We start from the raw sequence: 24,981 nt of genomic DNA, 5'->3' as shown, positions 1-24,981 counted from the left end.
AGTAACATACTGGGGCAGAAGTAACTCGATAACATGAGAACAGATAATCAGCCTAGTAGTAAAAGTATGGTATAAGTAATTCAAGGTGCCGAGCAGATTGATCACAAAGGCAAATCCTATCAATGCTCAATAAATGATTTATAAAGTAAGATTTATTTTTAATAAGAACTGAGAAATACAAGAAAATGTGTGAATACAGTGGCATTATAGGAACCTTGCTATATAGCAAAGAATTCGGGCAGCATGGGTGGCTTAGTGGTTTAGCACCGCCTTCAGTCCAGGGCCTGATCCTGGAGACCAGGGATCGAGTCCCACATCCAGCTCCCTGAAAGGAGTCTGCTTCTCTCTCTGCCTGTCTCTGCCTCTCTCTCTCTCTCTGTCTCTCATGAATAAATAAAATCTTAAAAAAAAAAAATATATATATATATAGCAAAGAATTCAGTGTAGGTGGCTTACTGAAGATCTTGTAATAGCAAATCCCAGAACAATTTGTCTGTATGGGTGAAAGAAAAGGCAAGACCCATGTGTGTGTTTGAGGGGTTGGGGTGTGTGTATGTGTTGTAGGCAGGGGAATATGAAACAGACACAACTCAGAAAAAATACTTTCATTTGGCTCAGTGTTTGGCCAACCATATTCTCTACTCAGATAAGAAACTTCTACTAATTTGTTTTTAGTAATTAATATCTGCGACATTCAGTATTTTGGAGAACCTTTGATAAGAATAAAGCATTTTATTACACAATGTAATTCTGAGCACATTTCTTTACCAAGTTGCTGTATTTAGAGATAAGCTGACTTCAGACACCAACGGTTTTATGTCTTATCACCAAAACTTGGCCCAGGAAGAGGGAGAAGAAAAAGCAAGAAGTTCTTGAGCATAAACCTTTTCTCTTTGGTGCCAAAACTGTCTTTATGGATCTAAGCCCCAAGAAGGAAGGCTTTGTTCTCATGCATCTTTGGCACTATTTAAAACCCCTAGCAAATCCTCCTGCAGTGGAGGGAATGTTCCACCATGCACTTATAAAACTGCAGGATGATTTGAGTTTGCATTGTGCAAATGACAATCTTACCTACCTTATTAGTGGTAACAAAAACTATTGCTAGTTATCACAATCAGTCACAATAACCTAGAATAATGGTGTTAATGCAACCGAGACTCAAAAGAACTTCCTTTATTTCTCATCACAGCTGTGTCTGTGAATAAATCAGGAGCCTACAGGCATGTAGTAACTACTCCCAAATATCTGAATAACTGATCCCAACAATTGGAACTAAATGTACGGGTTGTGATGGAAGCAGAAAGGGTCAAGTATTCCTCACTACCAGGTATCTAAGACAAACAGTAATTAGTATTGGATGTACCCAGCAATGAATTAAAGCAGCTTCAGTTCTGTGTATGGGCAAGAGTTTTCTGTAGATACATTTCAATTAGGTACAATCACAATGATAAGTCAGTTAAAAAGTCCTATTCCAAATCTACTTGAAAGTCTAATTTTTCTATAACTTGAGCCCCAAATTATTAGATTAAAAAATTCATAGTAAAATTCATACTTACTAAGAATTGCCAACTCTATCCAATTTATGTGAAAAGACCCCCCACCCCGTACAATTAAATTTGAATTTTCATAATCAGGAAAAAATACAATTAAGTGTCACCAAACAACACAAAATAAAGTTTTAAGTAAAAAAGAAAGTATGTATACATATGGGCATTTATGGAAAGAACTTTATAAACACAGAAAAAAGTCCAAGGAGGGCCTTGCTTATTAGAGGTTATCCTTGGGGATATCTGTTCCTTATACAATTAAAGCTGATGTTTAAAAAAGACCATTTTTAACAGTTTAGTTACCAAAAATTATATTTAAAGTTATTTTCAAAACTCTCTAACAGTATCTGTTAAACACAAACATGCTAACCACTCAGTCCTAATTTCTCTTGACTTTGTAAAACACTATTCTCCCAGTATAGTTATAGGCTTTAAAACAGTAAATATTTTCTCATCATTTAAGGTCATTTAACAAATATGATTTCTCTTTTCTGAGCCTTCACTGATTTTCCTTACTATTTCTCCTTAGAGTTGATATCCAGGTTTAAAATTCTAAGAGTTTGTAAGTTCAAAAAACCAACTGTTGTTTCAATAATTGGGGTAACTTTTAAATTAAATTAGTGGGAAGTTGCTAGAGCTTTGAGGGAACCAAGAGAATATGTAAGTCAACCTCCTCTTTTCACAGATGAGAAAAACCAAACCTAGGAGACTAGCCTTATGTCCTCATAAAGTGATGAGATTCCAGATCTATGTACTACCAGTGATATGCTTTATACCATTTTATATAGTTTTGAAAGTTATGTTTTCATGTATTCTAGTAAATAATTTCAAAATAATAAGGAAAAATAAATTGCTCTCAAGATGATGTATAATCTACACACACTACCTTTGCTAAACTAATGGTAGCTAGTAAGATAACCTTGAATCTCTTAACCTTATCCTCATCTGCACAAATTATTAATTAGTGAGTCTTCATGGTTACTTGCAGTGATGTTACTGACAGTTAATTTTCCTGAGTACTTTTCTGGGTCAAGAATCATGCTTCATTATTTCATCTAATCACTCCACTTACACCATTTCTGAGGTAGGAAATGAAGTTCAGAGAAGTTAAGTGAGTTCCCTGGAGACCAACAGTAGTAAATGGCTAACAGATCTGACTCTTAGGATGCAGGTTCCTAATTACTATGCTGTGCCATCTCTGAAATATAAATGTGCAGTTCCAAAACCACATTCAGGATCAAAGTGGATGGAATTTGTTTTGCAAGAGAACACCTCCCAATCTGTGAACTTTTGAAACTGTGGGAGTTGTTGGCAGTGCAAAGGTGGCTGCAGACTATCTTGCACCAGCTCTGATGCAACTCCTTTGGGTCTCCTGATCCACTTCCTAGCAAACTGTGATAACCTGTCAAACTACAAAAGTTTTGTCCTATGCACAAAAATGTAAAGACTAGCCATTGAGAGCAATATGGAAGCAGGGAGCTCTGCATGCCTCTCTAACAGAGACAGAAATCTTGTCCCCAGCTTCGTTCCTGAGCCCCATCTACACCCTGCCCTCCACCCAGAGCTATCTGAACTATACTTGCAGTTCTTCATGGTAGCAGAGGGCCTGCTCGCTGCAGTCATGAAACCTCCCTGCAAGACCCTTTCACCTGTTTAATAACTCTGCATTCTTTGAGACTTGGCACAGACCTCTCATTTCCCAGAACACCCTCCCTATACCGGCCTTACTCCCAGCTGACTAAGGCCTGCACACCCCGTGTCATCAGAAGACCATTAACTTGTTAAACTCCTTCACAGGCATCATCCCTGCTGGGTTCCCAGCACCTTGATGCCTGGTTCACAGCAGTGCCTCGGAGTGCTCCTGAAGGCACTGACAGTGGCAGTGTCAAGGTGGGGGAGGGGGATAAGAGTACTGGCAATAGGCATTCACCTTGGCATGTTTACTGCTCTGTCTTTTGGTTTCTCTAGAGAGAGTACCCACAGACCAGACAAAAGAGATTTCCCACATCTGATATGCCTGTCTTCCTATAGCCCGTCAGCACCTTGGGACCTTTCCTAAGGAGGCCAGGCAGCTGATATTAAACCTTGTGATGATGTGCCCAGGACACAATCAAGCCCTGTCTGTACTTGCAGCATTTTAGCATGTTTGTTCTCTAAATGATGGTTTGGGATTATTCTCAAAGACAGTAATACATTGCATGGTACCAAAATATTTTCCAAACTCTGCACCTTTGAAGTTTTAATACAAATTGAAAAATCTGGCTCACTTTATAAAAATGTGCACTTTACAAACAACTCTTTGTAAAACACTGTTGTTCAGTTAAGACATGACCACAACACAATGACAGAAGAAAAACTGAAGAGGTTTAAAAGTAGCAAATCTAACACAGATACTGAAGAACTTTACACAAAAGAGTTCAGCAAAATTTACAACACAGTACTGACTTCTACAAATAGCCACGTTTATATTTAGCAGAATACCAATAACTCTTTGTTACGAAGGGAAAAAAAACAATTTAAAAAAATCTCACAGTGGAGATAAAATGAGTATTCCAGATAGAGGAAACAGCACACCAAGAAAAAAGGGGCAAGCTGGGAAAACAAAAATATGAACATGGCCCTAGAATGCCTGGAGCAGGGTGTCCTGGAAGGGGGACCTAAGAGGGAAGCAGAGCTGGTCGCCAGAGGCTTCTGAGCTATAATAAGGAGCCTGAACTTGATTCTGAAGATGAAGGAAAGTTTCATGGACAGAAGTGTCAAGGTCAGACCTGAACTGTAGAAGCCTCAGTCTAACTGCGGTGTAGGGAAAAGACAGGAAGACATGTCTAAAAGTAGGAGACTAGTTACGAAGGACGCTTTGCAAGAATCAGGATGAGGTGACAGTGGCATCACCCCGGGTTAGCAGCTGTGGTGTAGATTCCAAAGCCCGCAGAGAACTGGCAACACTAGAATCGGAGGCTGCTCGGACGCTGACAAGGAGAAAGCCAGAAGAGTAGGAGCACGGCAACTTGGGAGATGGTAGCAGGCATTACCAACAGGAATCCAGAACAACCAAGTGATTGGAGGGAAAGGATGGGAATGCTGGAGAGGACAAGTAATCAGTTTGGAAACGTGGAAGCTGCAGTGACTGCCAGAGCTGCATCTTCTAGAGAAACCATCCCAGAGGTAGTTGGATGCAGGGTTCTGTCACTGAAGCCAAGACATTTCAGGAACCAAAATACCCATCAGAATGAGTCAGCAAAGATACAGTTAATGGTCTCCTGATACCTCCTCTTTCTCTAGTCAATGAGTTTCTTTTAAATTTTTGTAAAAAACTTGAAATGTGGTTATTTAGGAGTTTAGGCTCCTAATAAGAAAAGATCTGGAATAAAGGAATGTATTTGGGAATTTCCAAATGCTTGAAAATTTAGTATATGATAAAGGGGATGTTTTTCATCAATGAATAGTACTGGAACACCTTGTTAGTCATTTGGGAAAAATAAAGTTAGAGCCCTCTGTCACCTCTTAAACTTCAGATGGATCAGTGATTATTTTTTTAAAAACATAAAAACAGGAGCCTTGGTGGCTCAGTTGGTTAAGTGTTGGACTCTTGGTTTGGGCTCAGGTCCTGATCTCAGGGTCATAAGATCGAGCACTACATCAGGCTCCACACTCAGCATGGAGTCTGTTTGAGATTCATTTCCCTCTTCCTCTGCCCCTCCCGCTTGTGCTCTCTCTCTCTCAAATAAATATACATATATTTAAAAAATACATAAAAATATTATAAAACACTGATGAAGTGTGATAATTCTGCAATTAGGGAATAATAACAGTTATTACTTACATAGTGTTCCCCATGCACCATGCACTGTTTGAAGAACTATACAAATACAGTCTTTGCAACAACTATGAAGTGGCATCTTCATGTCATAGTTATGAAAACTGAAGTGCAAAGAAGCTAAGTAACTGCCCAGTTACCCTGCTTGTAGTTGTGAAACTGTGTCTAGAACTCATGTACTTGTACTCCTGAGTACTATACAACACTGCATCTCTAGAAAGCCATTCTATAAGACTTAAATAGAAATAATGAAAAGAAAGAACTGAAATTTGGAAAAATAATTAAAGCTTCTTTATGGAAAAATACTGTAACTGAAATTCATAACTCACAAAAGTGGAGGAAAACAATTATAATACATATCAGACCTAAATTCTAATATACAAAGGATGATTACAAACCAGTAAGAAAAAATGAACAATTCTTACCCATGTGTGAAAGGAAATATACCAAAGAAATATGAAACTAGTAATAAACAGGACAAATTGTACAATGATCTAAAAAGCTAAGAATTACAAATTAGAGAAACCATTTTTTTAGCCACCAGACTGGCAAAAAAAAATGAAAGATCGATGATACCTAATGTTGGCCAAAATGTGGGGCCATGGGCACTCTCACATACTGTGAGGTAAATATAAACTGGTACACCGTTTGACAGGGCAACTGAGCTCTGGAGTCAAATTTTAAATATGTGTGTTCTTTGACTCAGCAATTCCACTTCTGAATATTTGGTTTATAGAACTAAATGCACAAATATTTGAAAATGTATGTACAATGATAGTCACTGAAGCTTAACAGAACAATCCGAAAACAAAGTATATAAATGTCTAAAAATAGGAAACTGGCTAATGTGACATTCACATGATAGAATATCATTCAGTCATTAAAAAGACAGCTCTGTTATCAAGATAACACTGTCAAGAAAAAAAGCAAATTGTATAGTAGTCTACAATGTATAGTCCTTTTTGTTAAATGATAAAGATCTAAATTTTTAAAAATTAATTGTTCTATTGCTTTTAAAAGGACTGCCCAATAATTCTATTAATGAAGTTTAATTCTGTAAATTCTGAGTCCCAGAAACATCATTAGGACCTTGTACAATGGCACAGAGATGTCAGTGCATCAGAAGTGAAACATATTTTCAAGATTCAAAATAAACTTATAACACTAAAATTTTTCAGGAATGTTAATATCTACATTAATCTGTCACATCTTTTATAAAATCTAAGTTTTATTTATTTACTTATTTATTTATTTATTATTTTTAAAGATTTTATTCATTTATTCATGAGAAACACACACACACAGAGAAAGAGAGAGAGAGAGAGGGAGAGAGAGAGAGAGAGACATGCAGAGGGAGAAGAAGCAGGCTCTATGCAAGGAACCTGATGTGGGACTTGATCCCGGGACTCCGGGATCACGCCCTAAGTCAAAAGCAGACATTCAAATGCTGAGCCACCCAGGAATCTCTAAAATCTAAGTTTTAATGAAAATAATCTTACTTACTACCCAAAGCAGAATTTAAGAATACTAATAGAAACCTGGAAATTTCATGAGATACAATCAACTCATTATTTTGAAGGAGCAAAAAGAAGAAATGTGAAATGTGTTTCAAAACACTTATCATCTTAGAGCATACAGACATGAGGAATGTTTTTGCAAGAAATTAAACCAAAAATCTTGCAGTCATCAAGTAACTTGATCAATGTTACAAAGTTGGAGTTTACTGCCTAACTCCTCAGTCTTCCTAGGAGAAAGGTCAGTGTATACCAGTGGTGGTGGTGGTGGTGATTAACAAGTTTCTTAAAGAAACTGCAGGCTATAAGGTGACTCAGACCAACAAATAAAGCAAGAAAGATTTTCCCCACAGACAATCCACACGACATTTCTAATGAGTACCATCCAACTTTATGCAATTCTAAAGAACATTTCATTTACGCAGTATCAACAAGGTCATAGGAATATCTCTTCTAGGTAACTTAGAAGCTTACCACATTAAGGATCAAAATACTTCCTACAATTATCTTGAATGGAAATCTTGATATATAATAAGCCTTCTAATTCAGTTCACCAAGTAGAAAGAAACACCACAACCTTACAATGATGAGCCACCACACTCACCATTACAAAACACAACCCTGATCACACTCATTCTACATATAAGGAAATTGGTACCCAAAACCCAAAAAGTAATATGGAAAGTTCTGTCATTTAATAAATTTATGATCTGGGACACCTGGGTGGCTCAAATGGTTGGGAGTCTGCCTTTGGCTCAGGTCGTGATCCTGGAGTTCCAGGGTCGAGTCCCGCATCAGGCTCCTGCATGGAGTCTGCTTCTCCTCCCTCTCTGCTTATGTCTCTGCCTCTGTGTCTCTCATGAATAAATAAATAAAATCTTTAAATAAACAAACAAACAAATAAAATGTATAATCTGAGAAGCTATCCAGACATGTAGAAATGAAAGATCCCATACCAGGTGTCCCCTGACAGCCAGGTTGTATGGTCCTCTTCTCCCCACCCTCTCCTCTCTTGCCGTCAAGTCTCTCTCTCTGACTATACTGCTGCCATCAGGGAACCTGTCCCTTCCTCATTCTGTTAGTCCTTCTAATTGGCTGCTTTTTGATTGCTGTGTGTTGGGAGATACCAAATGGATAAGACTACAAGAATAATATCTTAAATAAGTGTCCGTGAATCCTGAGCCAATGCCCCTGGAACTTCAAAGGACAGACTTTGTTACAGGCCCTTTGGCAGCTGAGAGCCTTTTTTCCTTACTTCTTAGTGCTAAACCATGTTCTAGATAAGGGAGGTTGCAGGGTTTAGTTACTATCAGTAAATTTTAAAATGTTTTCTGTTAACGTGGGCTCTTGGTTCGTAAAATCTTACACAGTATTTGCCTAGCAAATTTTTTTCTTTTTTTAAAATTATTTATTTATTTATTCATGAGAGACACGGGCGGGGGGGGGGGGGCAGAGACACAGGCAGAGGGAGAAGCAGGCTCCACGCAAAGAGCCTGATGTGGGACTTGATCCCGTGACTCCGGGATTATGCCCTGGACTGAAGGCGGAGTTAAACCGCTGAGCCACCCGGGCTTCCCACAAATTTTTTCTTTGATGCAAATGTGAACTATTTATTCCAAGATGAATTATTATTAATAAAAAATTAATATATTTTGCATGAAATAGGATTATTGGGATAAGAATCCCAGAATTGGTATTTTAAGTTTACATTAAGAGTACTTAAAAGAGAAAAATTAAAGCATAACACTTTTGAGTATAATTATACACAAAATATAAATACACAAAATATAAATATACGCAAGGGATAAGAATCCTAAAATGGTATCTTAAGTTTACATAACATTCTAAGAATTTGAAAAAATGAATCATTGTATTAATGCATAATACCTTTATGTGTATATTTATGTATATATGAGTATAAACATGAATATAGATATCACATATACATAAATATACATACACACATATTTTCACCCTCCTAGTAAGTACAAAAGAATTACATACAGATAGTAAGTTCTTCTAACCTACAGCAGATTATCATGCAATAGAGCAGTATCCCCTTTTCCACAAGGGACACATTCTAAGACCCCAGGTGATGCCAGAAACTACAGATAATATTGAACCCTATGTATAGTATGTTTTTTTCCTATACATATATACCTACAATAAAGTTTAATTTATAAATTAGGCACAGTAAGATAGTAATAATAATTATCACAATATACTTTAATAAAAGTTATATGAACTTGGTCACACTCTCAAAATCTTACTATACTGTACTCACCCTTCTTGTGATGATATAACATGATAAATGACATAAACATTGTGATGTAGCATTAAGCTACTAGTGACCTCCTGATGAAGTGTCAGGAGGATAGTCTGCTTCTAGACCGTGACTGATTACAGGTAACTGAAGCCTCCGAAAGTGAAACTGGAAATGGGAGGCAGGGACTACTATATAGCTATTTCCTCCATACCACATTAAGCTGTCCTACCTTACTCAAAACACTTGACGTGTCTTCTAGTCTAGACACCTCCCAATGAATCTATCATAAACTGAGAACGTGGCAATACCAATCATCAAGCCTTTTGCTGTTTAATCCTGTCTCAGCTAGGTCCCAGACTACAACTGACCAAAGGTGAAGAACACACAACCTACTAAGTTGAACTTGTTGTGTCATTATTATCCTTACTCATTTATTCCACAAATATTTACCAAGGGGCTACTCTGGACCAGGCATTTTGCTAGGTGCTGAGTCCCTGTCCAGCCACAGGCACTCTCCACTCAGGTCTTACAGTCTTCTGGAGAAGGCAGCCATTCATCAGATGAGATAACAAATGTAAAACCACAACACTGAGAGTAGGGACACTGCTATGAAGCCAGTCTGAGAGATCAGGGAAGAAAAGCTTCCCTGCGGAAGTACCAGTGAGCTAAGATTTGAACTATCAAGTACTGACCTGGGACTGGGGAAAGTGTTCCCGGCAGAGGGAGCATGCAGTGCATGCCAAAGCCCTATGGCAGGAGGTAGTGTGCTGAGTTTGAGGAAATGAAAGAAGGCAATCCTGCAGAGAACAAGGGCAAGTGCGATCTGAGATAGACTTGGAGAGGCAGGCAGGGGCCAGACAGGGCAGGGACTGGGTAGGGGAAGTTAAGGATTCCCTGGTCCTTAACCAAATGGCAAGCTTCTGAAAGTTTTTAGTTTTATTTATTTTTTTAATTTACTTGACAGAGAGAGTGCAAGTGAGTGCAAGCGCACAAGCAGGGGAATTGGCAGGCAGAGGGAGATGGAAAAGAAGGCTCCCCAAAGAGAAGAGCAGGAAGCCCCAGGTGGGGCTCAATCCCAGGACCCTGGGATCATGACCTGAGCCCAAGGCAGATGCTTAACCAACTGAGCCACCCAGGCGCCCCTTTTCAAAGTTGTTATAGTTAATCTTGGGGGCACCTAGGTGGCTTAATTGGTTAGGCGTCCGCCTTCGGCTTGGGTTATGATCCTAGAGTCCAGGGATAGAGCCCCGCAGGGAGCCCTGCATGGGGCTCCCTGCTTAGCGGGGAGTCTGCTTCTCCCTCTGCTCACATACTCTGCCTGTCTCTCTCCCACGTGCGCATGCTCTCTTGCTCTCTTAAATAAATAAAATCTTTAAAAAAATAAAGTTTTTATACTTAATCTTGTTTACTTTTCTAGAGTAACATTGTTATAATCAAATTAACATTTTACAATGATTACTCTGGCCATATAATATGGAGAACAGGGATGCAGGGTCAAGTCCTGCATCGGGCTCTCTGCATGGAGCCTGCTTCTCCCTTCTGCCTATGTCTCTGCCTCTCTCTCTGTGTCTCTCATGAATAAATAAAATTTAAAAATATATATGGAGAACAGATTGGAAGGGAGAAAGGATACTGGGAACAAGTCAAGAGGCGACTACATCAGTATAAATATAGGATCATGGAACCCTGGCCTAGAAATGTGGTAAAAAGGTCAAATCCCCAGCCTGTGATGGTGGACTAAATACAAGGAGTCATCAAGGGTAACTCCTAGGTTCTGGTTCTGCCATTTCATGAGCAGAGAATATATTTGTAAGACCAGGTGTAGAGAAAACCCTGAATTTGGCTTTAGATATCTGAGTATGGAAATCTCATACAGACAAGCATAGGTGTGGAGTTTAGGAGAGATTGTGGCTAGGAAAATAAATTTGGCAATCACTTGTGAATGATCAATAATTATCTAAAGGCATTAGTGGTGGGGATGAAGAAGACACAATGACAGAAGCCCTAGGATCACCCTAAGGATCCTCTCATATTAATGTTCAAGATGGTGATGATGGGCCCCCAAGGAAGAATTGCCAGGGCTAAGAAGAAAATTAGGAGGGTTACCCACTGGCCCAAATAACTAACCACTTCAAATATCAGAAATTCAATTTTCTTAGTATTTGACAGTTTGAGCATGGCTCTAATTTCTTTGTAACTACACTTAGCTATTAAGCTAATTTAAGTTATACATTATATACATTCAATATTATCAACCACTGATTGCTAAATACCAACTACTGTTATATATAACTACATAAGAAACAGTCCCTGCCTTCAAAACTTACCTTAAACTAGATGATGATTAAAATCATATCGAAGTAAATTACTATAATCTTCAGATACACTAATTTAAAAATAATCACTTCAGGAAATTAATTCATCCTAACATTTATGGGCACCTAATATTCATGGGTGTTGGACACTAGTCTAGGTACTGGGCAATGGTATGAATAATAAGAGTTCCTTGTTTGTTAACAACTGATATTTAGTATTTAGAATGCTGTAAGACCAGTTTGAAGATTATTTGATAATATACCAGTTAAATGACTATAGGCAATTACAAAAGGTAATGATCCAGTCTGTTTGTCAACAGTAAAGTCTCTACCCAGTATCTACTCTTTCCTTACTCCATATACACTCATCATCACTATACTTTCATGTGATAAACATAGTTAATGCACTAACTATAGCACTGTGTAAGCTCCAAGGACTTCCACCAGTCTTCAAGAGGTCCGATGGCCTCATTAATAATTCCCGGGTGTCATACTTTACTCCCAGAAATATGTGCTTTGTGGGTATTAATAACTTAACAGTCCTTTGTACTGTATGACATCTCAATCTATTAAACCAAACTAACCAGACTGGTATTCCAAAGGACACAATCACTAACAATACAGAACCCCCTTCCATACCTAATATATCTAAACCAACTGTGATATGCCATAAAGTAAATGAAGATAAGGTTTTTTTTTTATTATCTTATACTCTAGAGCATATTTGACATTTCCTAAGGTTTTCTTAACTAGCAGAGTTGCTGTTACTAATAATAAAGACTAAGTTTTAAAACCACCATTGGCATATATTGAGTTTCTTGCTCCCTATAACCCCTCTCAATGTTCTTTTAAGGAAAAAAAAAAAAATCGCGGGCAGCCCCGGTGGCACAGCGGTTTAGGGCCGCCTGCAGCCCAGGGCGTGATCCTGGAGTCCTGGGATCGAGTCCCCCAGTCAGGCTCCCTGCATGGAGCCCGCTTCTCCCTCTGCCTGTGTCTCTGCCTATCTCTCTCCGAATAAATAAATAAATAAATCTTTTTAAAAAATCGCATCTGAACTTGCAATTTCATGATTTTCCTCCTAAAAGTGTAAGGAGAAATAGTTTGAAATTAATCTGTATCTAGATTCCTTTTTCCATTATTATAGAAATGGAAAAACTACAGCACAGACCTAACCTAAGAAAGGGGAAAGAGACCAAAGGACAGGAGCAAAAACTAGTAGACCAAAATATACAAGCAGAAATCAGAACAAAGCCACTACCCTTGACTATTAACCTGGAAGGCCAATTAATTGCTCAGAAAGTTAGGGAGATACCACTGTATTCAGTATAAGTATACAGTGTGTAAGGTTGTGGATGAGATTCAGAGCACTAATTTTTAATCTGGGTGTCTCTCTTAAAGCACTTAACATGGTTCTATTAAACACATTCATATTAGAACCCACCAAGAGAAACAGAGGCCATGCATTAATGATCTTTTTCTCTACAACCCAGACCGTCGTCTTCCAGAGATTCGTAAACTTTGGATGAATGAAATAAAAAACAACAAAGGTTCAAGGTACAGCTATACTGAAATAGTTTCTCTCCATGTGTGATGGTTTAGATTCATGACTGATGTTAATTTCAGTTCTTTATTTTCCCCCACTTATAGCACAAATCAAAAAATCTAAGAAACACTGAGCATGAATCAACTATTCTCCTTGCCTAACACGTTACAGAAAACTATGTAATATATACACATACAAAGAAACAACTATATTGGCTAAGGCACTGAGTAGAGTTCTATTTATTATGTTTGTTAGGATTCCTGCAGAACAACTTCCTACTTAAAAAATTACCAATCAACTTATTATTAATTTGGAAAAATAAAAGCAGCATAGAAGGTGGAAAGAAATTAACTGTGGAGTCAGACTGATCTAGGTCTTTCTTCTAGTTATGTGATCACAGGGCTTTAGCATCAAATCTGAGTTTCCATCTCTTGAAAATAGAAATGACAATGCCTTGGAGGGCTGTAGTGATAATGAAATGAGATACTATATATAACTAACTAGCCTGACCTGCAGAAGGCAAGAAAGGTGACTACATAAAAGGAATCCAAATGTATCTGTATGCTCAATAAATGTGTTTCAGCCACAGCTAAAATCCTCCTATAATCTTGCTATAAGAAGAGCACCTGACTAATCTCACTGTTTTGCACTGAACCATTTAATTCTGTTCCTGATTACTTCTTTCATGTTTAAAAATGTTCTTAAATTATTGGTTAAAGACAACTTGGGTCTGTTCCTAAACTGCACATTTCCTCACATTAATCTTCTACCCATTTACGTTTTTAAGTAGCTCTGACTTCTGACTTAGGATATAAAAAGGCAAGGACAGAGAAAAACCAAGTTTAAGGATATACTTGGTATATCTGGTATACACAAAGTATTCCCAAGGTTAGAGGTGCAATATGGTGTAGTTCTTAAGCAGCCTCTGGAGACTATTACTTTCCTATGCCAGTTTTTCTATTGCCTTCTTTACAGAGAAAAATACTTCTCAACCCAAGAAAATGGGTTACAAATGAAAAAGTTGTGCTTTTCTAACTCAGAGCACTTCTGAATGCCCCATATCTTCCCTCAGGGGAATCCATTCACTATAACTGCCTTGCCACCCCATTATTTCTTCTTCTGGAATGCTCACAGCCAGTGTCAAGGACTGATGAGCAGACAGCCTAGGCAAGCTGTAGCTGGTTATTTTGCTCTTGTTGAAAACAAAGAACACTCCTTTCTTATTTTGAAATCTTCAAGTCAGTAAGTCAATGACCATTTTTAAAACATGCCACATATGCGTGAGGTACGATAGAAGATGGGAAAGAATATCAATGAACAGGGCTACTTCCTGGGCTTTGTATCTAACAAAATGGAGTTATTATAGAGTATTGGAAATCATACATTAAGGAATGTTGGTTAACCAGTCACCCTTGCCAAAATCAGATATGAAAAGAAAATAAAAGTTGGCGACAACTACAGCTCTGACATTTTTCTTTCAGAATTATATTTAATAAGGTTAAATACAATAAAGAATGCATTGATTTTCTTACCTGATTTAAAACAGAATTGAGACAATTCAAAACCACAAAACTTACAAATTCACTTAAGTTAATTTTATGTAACTACTTCTACTGTTTTATAAAAATCATCAATTTAACTTTTTATAACTTATTTTTGGGTAATAAAGTTCCTATATCTACTCTAGTAAAAAATCACTAAATTATATTTTTAACCTAGCAGCTTCTAAAAGGAAGTGAAAGCTGAAGGCTATATGAGGATATAAAAACAGCCTATGAAATAGCTTTAGTTTTAAGCAAAAACTAACATTAACAAGCACAGCATATCTTGTTCTTTCATGGGGCCAGCAAATTGATAGTTAGGGTTTTTTTTAAGTCACAAAAATAGGATAGAGTAATTATATCTACCAAACTCACAACAGTCTGTTCAATGGAGAGTAACACTGTAATTTTTCTTCAAAGACAATAAATAGGAAGAAAAAGTTCCTAATTCTGTAATAGAAGTTAAAATTCCAAACCCTTGGGCGCCACTTACAGGCACAAAACTTTCATTGATTTCAATTATTACCCTAAAGGAGAGGGGGACATAAAATCTTTTAATATGAGTATAACTTACATAATTTATACTCTGCAAATGTATTTTCTACATTTTCAGTTTCTACATCAAAGATAAAAAAAAACTGAAGTAAATTCTGAAATTAAAATAGAATTCTCTTTAAAAAGTACGGTAAGTCTTTAGGCAGAAGGGAGCTCCAGATCTATACTACTACTGAAACATAAAAATACTTCAAAATATCAGTGCTTTATTTTCCTCTAGGAAGTACAAAAGAAACTACTGTCAAGGACAGCCCAGGTGGCTCAGCGGTTTAGCGCCGCCTTCAGCCTAGGGTGTGATCCTGGAGTCCCAGGATCGAGTCCCACATCGGGCTCCCTGCATGGAGCCTGCTTCTCCCTCTGTCTGTGTCTCTGCCTCTCTCTCTCTCTCTGTTTCTCATGAATAAATAGATAAAATATTAAAAAAAACTGTCAAAAAAGTAAAATGTAAAGTTTACTGAACTCTTTATAATCAAAGTATTCATACAAATAGGTGCAAATTAATTTCAATCCCACAGACAAGGAATGGAAGGAGAAATCACTGTATTTTCAAGATTAGAGAATCAACATTTTACTATAAATGAAGTCTGTAGGTATGACATTAGCATACTGGCTAATGAAATTCATTTTTTAAAAATGATAATGCTGATTACCTCATTAAACAAATAGCTCCTTTACAAAGAGGGGTAAAAAAAACCTGTGTTATAAAATGCAAAAACTAAGCGTGGGTTACTCCGTCCTGAATTCGATCTGCCTCCACCTTAGTCCTCTTATGGTGTGTGGTTGCCCTCACGAGAACAGATGCAATGTTATGCTCTAACATTATGCTCTAAAGTTGCTCTCACGAGAACAGACGCAATTAACTTTTAAAATTTAATGCCTAATATTTTTATCTGGAGCTCATTTGTACTATAAGTTGCCTTCAAAGAATTATTCTAGTGAGGTTTTAATTCAATCTTCACAGAAGTAGGAAAGTATAGAGAAACCTAACTCTTGTTAGACTAAGTTATATTTACAAGTGCACACAGTAAACTATCACAGCCACAAATCTCCTTTCCTCTCAAGATTGCCACGCCCCAGCGTTGACCATAATTTTTAGGGTTTCTTTTTTGGGGGGGGGGGTGCAACTTCCTGGTAATAAATGAACTGCGGTTTTAAATAAATAAAGAAATCGAGCTCAACAAAGTGCTAAAGCACTTCAGATAATTAACCCAAACCAAGGATTCGTATCGCCAAATTCGTCTCACAAGGGAAACAGATATAAGGCATAGTGTTTAAAATACCCAGAATAAAGGTCAGGAGACTCCACGGGGCAACGGTTAAGTATCACAAAAACATTTCCAGCAACTCGAAATACTCATCAGGACTATGCTGTGCAAACACTCCCCAGATTTCCTTTAAAAAAAAAAAAAAAAAAAAAAAAAAAAAGGATTACGGCTGTCACACTTAAGAATTTTCTTTAAAATAAAGATTTTTTTTTTTTTTTTTCAGTTGTACAGAAAGGGTCAGGCCTGGAACGGCGGGTCCTCTGGGTCGCACGTACCGTGAGGCACAGGCGCCGCCGCACTAGCGGGGCCCGGGGGCCGCCGGCGGGGAGCCCGCGCAGCCGCAGCCCGCAGGACGCCCCGCACCCGGGCCGCGGACCCCGGCCGCGCCGCACAGGCTGCGGGGAGCGGGCACCGCCGCGGGGCGACTGAATGGCTGACGCATCCGGTCCGGCTCTCGCACCGCTCGCCGAACGCACACTTCAAAGGCCAGATTCAAACTCCAAACCGAAGTCACTCAAATCTCAGTGGCGCTGTGCGCATTCCCAAGAACAGGCGGAGCCCCTCGAGGGCGCAGAGGGGAGACCCAAGTCCTCGGATATTCCGAGCCCCCGAGTCCGCAGCCCGCCCGCCCGCCCGCACCGCTTTGACAGGCGGACGGAGCCTGCAGCCCCGAGCCCCGCGCGGCCCGGCTGCCGGCGTCCGGGTCCCCGCCGGCCCGGTACCTGCCGAGGAGCTCCGCCTGTCAAGGTCGGGAGGACCTCACCGCGTCCCCCGCCGCCCCCCCGCCTCCCGGCCCCCGGCCCCCGGCCCCGGCCTGGGCTCCGCACCCACCCCGCCCCTTTCCGGGCCACCGCCAGCCTGCAGGCTCGGGCCTCAGCCCCCGCGATCCCGGGACTCTCGTCCAGGGCCGCCGCCGAGCTGCTGCCCGCCCCCCAGCCCAGCCCCGAGCGCAGCGCCGCGGTCCCGAGCCGGGTCACCTCGGGGAGTCCCGCGCCCCGGGCCCCGGGCCCCTCACCTCATCTCTACGGGTCCCCGCGGCGCGGCCCGCACGCCTGTCACATGTCCGCACACAATAACAAACTCTCCGGCGCGTCCCCGCCCCGGGTCCCCGGGCCGCCCCCCGGGCCGAGCCCCGGCCGCCGCCCGCCGCCGCCCGCCGCCGCCCGCCGCCGGAGGGGGTCGGAGGGGGTCCCCGAGGGCTCGGATCCCGACGGGCGGCGCGGGGCCCGGGCTTCATTCATTGCCTCGCCCGCCCGCCCCGCGGGGCCCCGCCGCGCCCCCGGCCGCGCTGCTCACCCGGCGGGGGCCGCTGCAGGAGGCGGCTCGGCGGCGGGCGTCCGCTTCTCCCCGGGCTCGGCCCCCGCGGGGCTCGGGGCGCCGCTGTCCGGGGCGGCCGCGGGCTCCGGAGGGCGGGCGCCGCCACGGCTCGCGGCTCCGTGCGGCTGCGGCGCCGCCAGAGGCTGGAAGGCGCTCCCGCCCGCCGCGGCGTCCGAGGGCTCCGGCGACGGGGAAGGGGAGGAGGACGGCGGCGAGGCGGCGAGGAAGAGCGGCGGCTCCGGCAGCTGGTCCAGCTCCACGCTCCGCACTTTGCGCAGCTGCCGCCGCCGCCAGTCAGCCCGCTCGCGGCCCCCGCTGCCCCCCTCCCGCAGCAGCCCCGCGGCTGCCGCGGGCGCGCTGCTCGCCTTGAGAGCCGCTCCGCCGCCGCCCGCCTCGGGGCTCGCCGCCCCGGCGCCCGGGAATCCCGACGACGAGGCGCGATTCCCCGCCGCCGCCGCCATTTTCTCTCGCGGGCTACATTCGCTCGGCCCCTGCGAGGGAGGGAGGGGGCGGGGAGAGCGCAGGGGGAGGGCGGGCCGGCGGGCGCTGCGCCGCTGGCGTAGGGCAGCCTGCGCCAACTGCGTGAGCGGGGCCCGCCGGGCGCTGGGCCCGGACGGCCGGGCGGGCGCACGGGGCCCGGCCGCGGGGGAGGAGCGGGGCCGGCGCCGAGCAGGTGGAGCGAGTGGGCCCGGCGCCCGCGCGGCCGGGCGAGGCGGGCGGGGACGCAGCCGCCGCAAAGGCGCCCTGGGCTTTGCGTGCCGCCCTCGCCCGGCCGCCAGGTGCTCCCGGGCTGCACCGGCGAGAGGAGGAGCCTCCGCGGCGGCCGTGCGCCGCTTCCTCTCGGCCGCAATCTCGGCCCGGCCGGTCGGGAGGTTGCGTTTCGAAATTCGGTGTGTTGGTGCGTCGGGCGGGTGCCGGCGAGAGGGCGTACGGCCTGTCATTCTCACCGCCCTTTGCAGGGGGCGTCGGGGAACCCGGGCGAGGACCGTCCCTCCACCCCCGACTCCGCGCGGGGCGCGCAGGTGGCGTCCAGGGTCGTTGCCTGGTGCAAAGCGAAAGAAACCCAGTGTTCAGCAGACGTGCAGCTGCAAACCAAAAAAATAAATAAAAAATGTGTGTGTTTTTCTTTTAAAGCTTTTCTCCCTTTTTGTCCTCCTCTCTCCCAACATATACAAATAAAACTTCACAGAGTTTCCTGGGATATCTTGTTTACAACCTGGAGTCAGCGATGGGGGACACCCTTCTCACCTCCTCCTCCGCCTCCGCTGGAGACACGCGAGGAGGAGCGGCAGTCTTTGTACATCTTTATTTTTTCCTGCGCTCTTTTTTTGGGAAAGGCTACGGTGTACAGGACCAACGGAGCGCGTTAGGGGGAAGGAACCTAGGCTGTGCCGGAAAGTGCTCGACAATGTCACCCTCGGCCAGGTTTCGGCCCTCCCCGAACCCAGTGCCCCTGGCGGCACGTCCCTCTTCCCGGCAGGGTCTGGCCACCGGCCGGGTTCCCCCCGCCCCCGCCCCCGAGTTGCCTAACGTGGCTTTCGGAGCCCGTCCAGTCCCCGGGGCAGTCTCGGCGCTAAGGTGCCTTGGAATGGGAAAAGCACCATTTACATGTTAATGACTTTCGACCTTTTTCTTCTGGCGAGTAGAGCTTCTTCTGTGAGGCGTTTATTTCTCCCCTCTCTTATTTTCCTCCAGCTGATTTGTGCTGATTTGTGTGTTGGGGGGGGGGGGGAGGCTCCTACAACTCGGGACACGCATCCCTAGATTTATTTTGCAAAATGTTAATCAAGACATGGGGATGGGTAGGAGGGAGGGGGAGGGTTCTTCACGAACAGAAAGAGGACTATCTTGTCAGTCTTCATAGAATTAGACATTAGGTCTGAACTCTGCAAAATAATTCATTTGACTTCTTGGAACTCGATAAAATGAAAGCCTCCTTCCTGACTATAAATGTTAACTGAGGAGGGTGGTGGTATTCGAGGGATTTTAAAAAATGGTTCTGATTTTATATTAGCTCAACGTTTTTGAATACTGCTGCATCTTCTTCCGCAAGATAGTTTTAGATGGTTATATTCAAAGGTACAAATTTTGAAAGTTTAGATAAATCTGTTAAAAATTTAAAGTCTACATATAGGCTATAATTATACACTTTTAATGGTAGCCAAGTGTATCATCCAAACTAAACACCAGTTGTTTCCCAGGTCTTCCAAGATTGCCACACCCACCAAATCCTAAATTGAAAAGGATAAACTTTCCTATTTAGATTGAAAAACCTTTAAATTGCACACACATATTCAGGTACCTTGTAAAAGAGAAAAGCAAGCGGATGCCCTAGCCTTTCAAAATTGTTCCAATTTTAAAGTTTGGCCATAGTAGCAAAGTAGAACAGGATTCCAGCAGGAGTCTTTATTTGTACCAACACTCAACACTAGCCCCAGTTCTCTGCACCACCACGGAGAAACGCAAGTACTGGTCTTTTGCCTTGTTTTTGATGCTTTAAGTCATTTTGCCCTTGATCTTTTATATAAATATTCGGGTTGTCATTATGCATCTATCCACTGACAAACTGATTTTTTTTTTTTTGAGAGAGAGAGAGAGAGAGAAAGAGATGGAGAGAGAAATAATCAAAGGACATGCTTGACTGCAAAAGATGTTCTTCCTTTGCCATATGTTAATACAAAGTCTCCTTTGAGGAGAATTTAACCCATTGGATTGCTACTGTACTTTCTCTGTCTTAAGCATGGTTAGGACTCTAGCTCTGGTTTTGGTGCTGTTGGATCCTGCTTTATGTTAAAGCATATCTTGAATATCTTGAATTGCATTTCTTGAATTGCCTTAAGGTGATTTCTTTAATAATATAAAGGAGACTTGTGTCTATTCAAAGGTTGCCTGTGTACTGAAAACTCCAATTACTGTTCCCAAGCACTCTAGTTCTAGCCTCTCTCAGATATAAGCATTGCAGTGATTACATTTATGCCATAAGGACTTTGCTAACCTTTGTACCAGTGCTTTGCAGATCACTGCCTCTATACAGTGCTTCTGGGAATCGCCTAACCCACACTTCAGTTCCTACACACATTCATTTAGAGGATCTCGTTTAATATTGGGGCATTTCGGGATCCCTGGGTGGCGCAGCGGTTTGGCGCCTGCCTTTGGCCCAGGGCGCGATCCTGGAGACCCGGGATCGAATCCCACGTCGGGCTCCCAGTGCATGGAGCCTGCTTCTCCTTCTGCCTATGTCTCTGCCTCTCTCTCTCTCTGTGTGTGTGACTATCATAAATAAATAAAAATTAAAAAAAATATTGGGGCATTTCTTGGTTGTGCATAAATGTCACTGACATTAGAATGAGCAGATTTCGTATGACTGGTAGAATTATTTCAGACTGTACGTCATTCATCATAGATTTATTAAGGACCTGGTGCTTACTATGCACATTCAAGGATTTTCCCTCTTCTCTGGGGATATTGTATGTTGTTTCTCATATCTGAAAAATTAAATAAAACATTCCTATCTGCAAATATTTTTATTAGGTATTTATCGAGCTGACTCTGAGAGGATTTCAGATCCCTGTTTGCATGTGTATATGTGTGTTTTCATGGTTGTTTGTAAGATCTATGTCTTAGGATGACATAAAGAGTATGAATGTAACCTGGGGAATGTACAAAAGCTTGTGTTCTATCAGGCTTATATATACTTATATATTTAATACAGTATACTTGCAGGAAAGTTGGGCTAAAATTTGGTTTATCCATACTTTTCAGATACCATACTTTCAGGTATTTCTAGATGTTCTAAGTCAAGAAATCTTGTCATCTAGGGGGTAATTGGCCCCCTACAAGGACACTGTAGGTGACTGAATAGTAGAAAGTTTCTTAAGCAGCCTCCATTTAGCTGACTCATCCGGCAACATTTCCCGGTGTGGTGAGCATGGTGAGCACCGTACCAGAGGGATGCCAGAGCACAGTGAATGCTCATGGCACCTGTATACTTCACCTTCCAGGTGAATTGTGAGCCCCAAGAAAATCTATCGTACTTCTTCCCAAATCTGATTACACCTATTATAACTGTCTTTATGAAATTTAATTAAACACTATTAAACTGATAATGTAAAATCTTCAAATATGTTTTGCAGAAATAAGTAGGTACTCATGACCCTGAAATATGACCTGAGCCAAAATCAAGAGTCAGAGGCTTAATCAACTGAGCCACCCAGGCACCCCAATAGAGACTTTTTTCAGTGTCTTACCTTCTTTCATTTTCCAAAACATTTAAGTTAGTTTTCTTTGGAATAGCATTCTTTTTGCATTCACATACCCATGTTTTGTTAATTTAATGCTTTACATTATCCCAAGGTCCTCCTGTAATATTCCATTATTTTCTTTGAATTGATGTCCTTGTTGATTTCCTCTTACTTTGTGGTCTGCTGGTTCAACTCTGTTGAATCCTACACTGAAAAGGCTTTATATGTGAGCTGAGAAGTTCAGTACCACTTCCAGTGGCTTAGGTAACTTATGCATCTTTTGCAACATTTGCATCTTTACTTTGCAATTGATTTGCACTATTTTGGGGTGAAAGCTGCTCAGAAGGAGTACAAAATTGGCATCTACTAGAGCAGTGCTAATAAAATACAATGCAAGCCACAAATGCAAATCACTGTATGTAATTGAAAATTTTTAGTAGCCACATTAAAAAAATAAAAAGAATCCCTGGGTGGCTCAGCTGTTTAGTGCCTGCCTTCGGCCCAGGACGTGATTCTGGAGTCCCGGGATCGAGTCCCACATCAGGCTCCCTGCATGGAGCCTTCCTCTCCCTCTGCCTGTGTCTCTGCCTCTCTCTCTCTCTCTCTCTCTCTTTCTCTCTCTCTCCCTCTCTCTGTGTCTTTCATGAATAAATAAATAAAATCTTAAAAAAAATAAATAAATAAAAAGAAACAAGTGAGATTAATTACAATAATGTGTTATTTTACATAATATATCCAAAATATTACTATTTTAATATGTAATCAGTATATAAAATATTATTAATGATAACTTTTACCATTTATTTTTGTACTAGATATTTAAAATCCACTGTGTATTTTATACTTCAGTATATCTCAGACGTCATTTGGGACAAGCCTCATTTCAGGTGCTCAAAAGACACATATAGTTAGTGGCTGTGCACCAGACAGCACAGTCCCAGAGCCATTCTATCTAACACTTATGAGTTTTATGAACTCTTAAAAGCCTGGTGAGGCCAGATTTGGGGTATAATTAAAAATATCCACATTTATGTATTCAAAAAATAAAATCACCACAGATAGAAATTGGTGACATATAATAAGTAAATTACTTTCTATTTCCAGTGGTTAACTTTTCAAATAAATTTTAGGCACGATTGTCAGTTATCTTTCTAAACTACAGTTCTGATTCTGTCCCTTCTCCTGAAGCTCTTTAATGGTTCCGCATTACATAGAAAATAGAATCTAAATTCCTTCTTTCATTCATTGAACAGATATTAAATGCATTAATTTCTGTGTGCTAGAGACCATATACAGCCCAAGAATACCATAGGATTGAAGTAGACTTGCTTTCCATCCTCCTGGACCTCTCTATCTCTTCCTTTTGCTTTCCATCATTAATTATTCGGCTGTCATCATTTACCCTGTCCGGAGGCCATGGCTTCAGCCTGCAAGTGTCATCTACTAGATGACCTTATCGGGTCACCCAATAAGGTTGTAACTGGGAAGCAGCTGCCCAGCTAGGAACTGTTTCCCAGCCATCCTTGCAGTTAGATATGGCCATGTGACTGGTTCTCATCAATAGAATGTGAACGCATGGCTTTTAAAGAAATGGCACTGGCTGTATACAGATGACTACAATGCCCCATGGGATACTAGAGTCACAGAATGAAAGGGTCTCTGAAGGACTATGTAGAGGACAGCCCCTCTAGATAACCTGAATTCATTCACAGGATTAAAATTCTATTGTCTCATGTCATACTTACTTAGATCTATTTGTTATAACAATTTACTCTACCATAAATAATACAACGTAATATTCTTTGTTCACTGATGCATTGTGTTACTACTTCCAGTAGGAGAAGCAGCAATACACAGACACAAGAAGACTTCAGTATCAGCCTGGTTGGCATTTGAATCTCAGTTCTTCCATTATGAGCTACACGACCTTTGGCAAGTTGCACACATTTTAGTCATCATAAACATGGGGATTTTCTGTTGGAGCCTCCCCCTTCTCCTCTCACTGTTACCGATACTTTGGTATGCACCATCCAGATTTCCATGCCAGCACTACACCTCTCTGGCCTTTGAAGCTCACTTTGTTGACTATATAACCTACTGGAGGTGGGCCCCACACCTCTATCCTGAGCAGTCCTTAACCAGTGTGAGGGTTGCAGTGTTGTACACTGTACATTGGTTGCAGATGCTCTGATCCAATTTATAAGAACCTGGAGTACATGTGTCTTCCCAACTGCAAGTTCAGTGATGTCACATTGGAAACTTAAAAATTGGCTGTGATAGGTGTATTTATACCATGGGAATTATCAGCAAATGCTACAAATCAGAACTCTCCCATCCTCTACCAGAGCAGTTTGTTAAACACTGACCAATATACCAGAATTTTTTACCCTTGGGGTGGATAATTCAGGAGTGTGCTCCGCAATGATTTCCAGATTTTTTTCCCAGCAGAATTGAGCTCCAGTTACCCATAGTGATCACCAGCTTGGAAATACAACTTTTATTAGCTGCCTTTCCTGTCTCAGTTCTTTATTGGGTGAGTCATTCAGTCATTTCCTTTCCCTGGATTTTAGGGTCTCTGTTTTCTTTCCTCTTTTTTTGAAGATTTTATTCATTTATTCATGACACACAGAGAGAGAGAGGCAGAGACATAGATAGAGGGAGAAGCAGCCCCCCCGTGGGGAGCCTGATGCAGGACTCAATCCCAGGACGCCAGGATCACGCCCTGAGTGGAAGGCAGACGCTCAACCACTGAGCCACCTAGGCATCCGGCGTCCCCATTTTCAAAGTAAGGATCCTGAACAAGATGGTATTTAACACCTATTTCAGCTCTAGCATTTTGTGAAAGTTTAGCTTTTTATCAGAGTCTGACACACATGGACCAAAAGCCCCAATTCAGATTATGTACCCATAATTTTCTAGTCCTGTCTTAATATGTCAAGGGCTATAAGACAGTAGGAAAAGACTTCTACTTCTGTTGTATACTTGTTATTGTCGTTATTGTATCAATTACCATGTGAAAATTAGAAACTACTAACTTCATCTGTGGGAAAAAAGGCAATA

At 41.9% G+C, this 24,981-nt stretch overlaps 1 protein-coding gene across 2 annotated transcripts in view; it reads right to left on the bottom strand.

The window, feature by feature from the left end:
• Window positions 1-18,160, bottom strand: part of MAP3K1 (mitogen-activated protein kinase kinase kinase 1) — a 78,594-nt gene extending 60,434 nt beyond the window's left edge. The window contains exon 1 of one of the 2 annotated variants that reach the window (XM_025447150.3): window positions 17,660-18,160. In XM_025447150.3, coding sequence (XP_025302935.1) covers window positions 17,660-18,141 — 482 coding nt within the window. In that variant the 5' untranslated portion in view covers window positions 18,142-18,160. Of the gene's footprint in view, window positions 1-16,638; window positions 16,664-17,659 lie in introns of those variants that run through there. The other variant, XM_049102785.1, reaches the window with a different exon arrangement.
• Between the last annotated feature and the right edge of the window lie 6,821 nt (window positions 18,161-24,981).

This window comes from Canis lupus, chromosome 2 (genome assembly GCF_003254725.2).
Source record: "Canis lupus dingo isolate Sandy chromosome 2, ASM325472v2, whole genome shotgun sequence".
Classification (NCBI taxonomy): domain Eukaryota; kingdom Metazoa; phylum Chordata; class Mammalia; order Carnivora; family Canidae; genus Canis; species Canis lupus.
The sequence above is the reverse complement of the archived record's forward strand: the minus strand, read 5'-3'. Positions and strand labels throughout refer to the sequence as shown.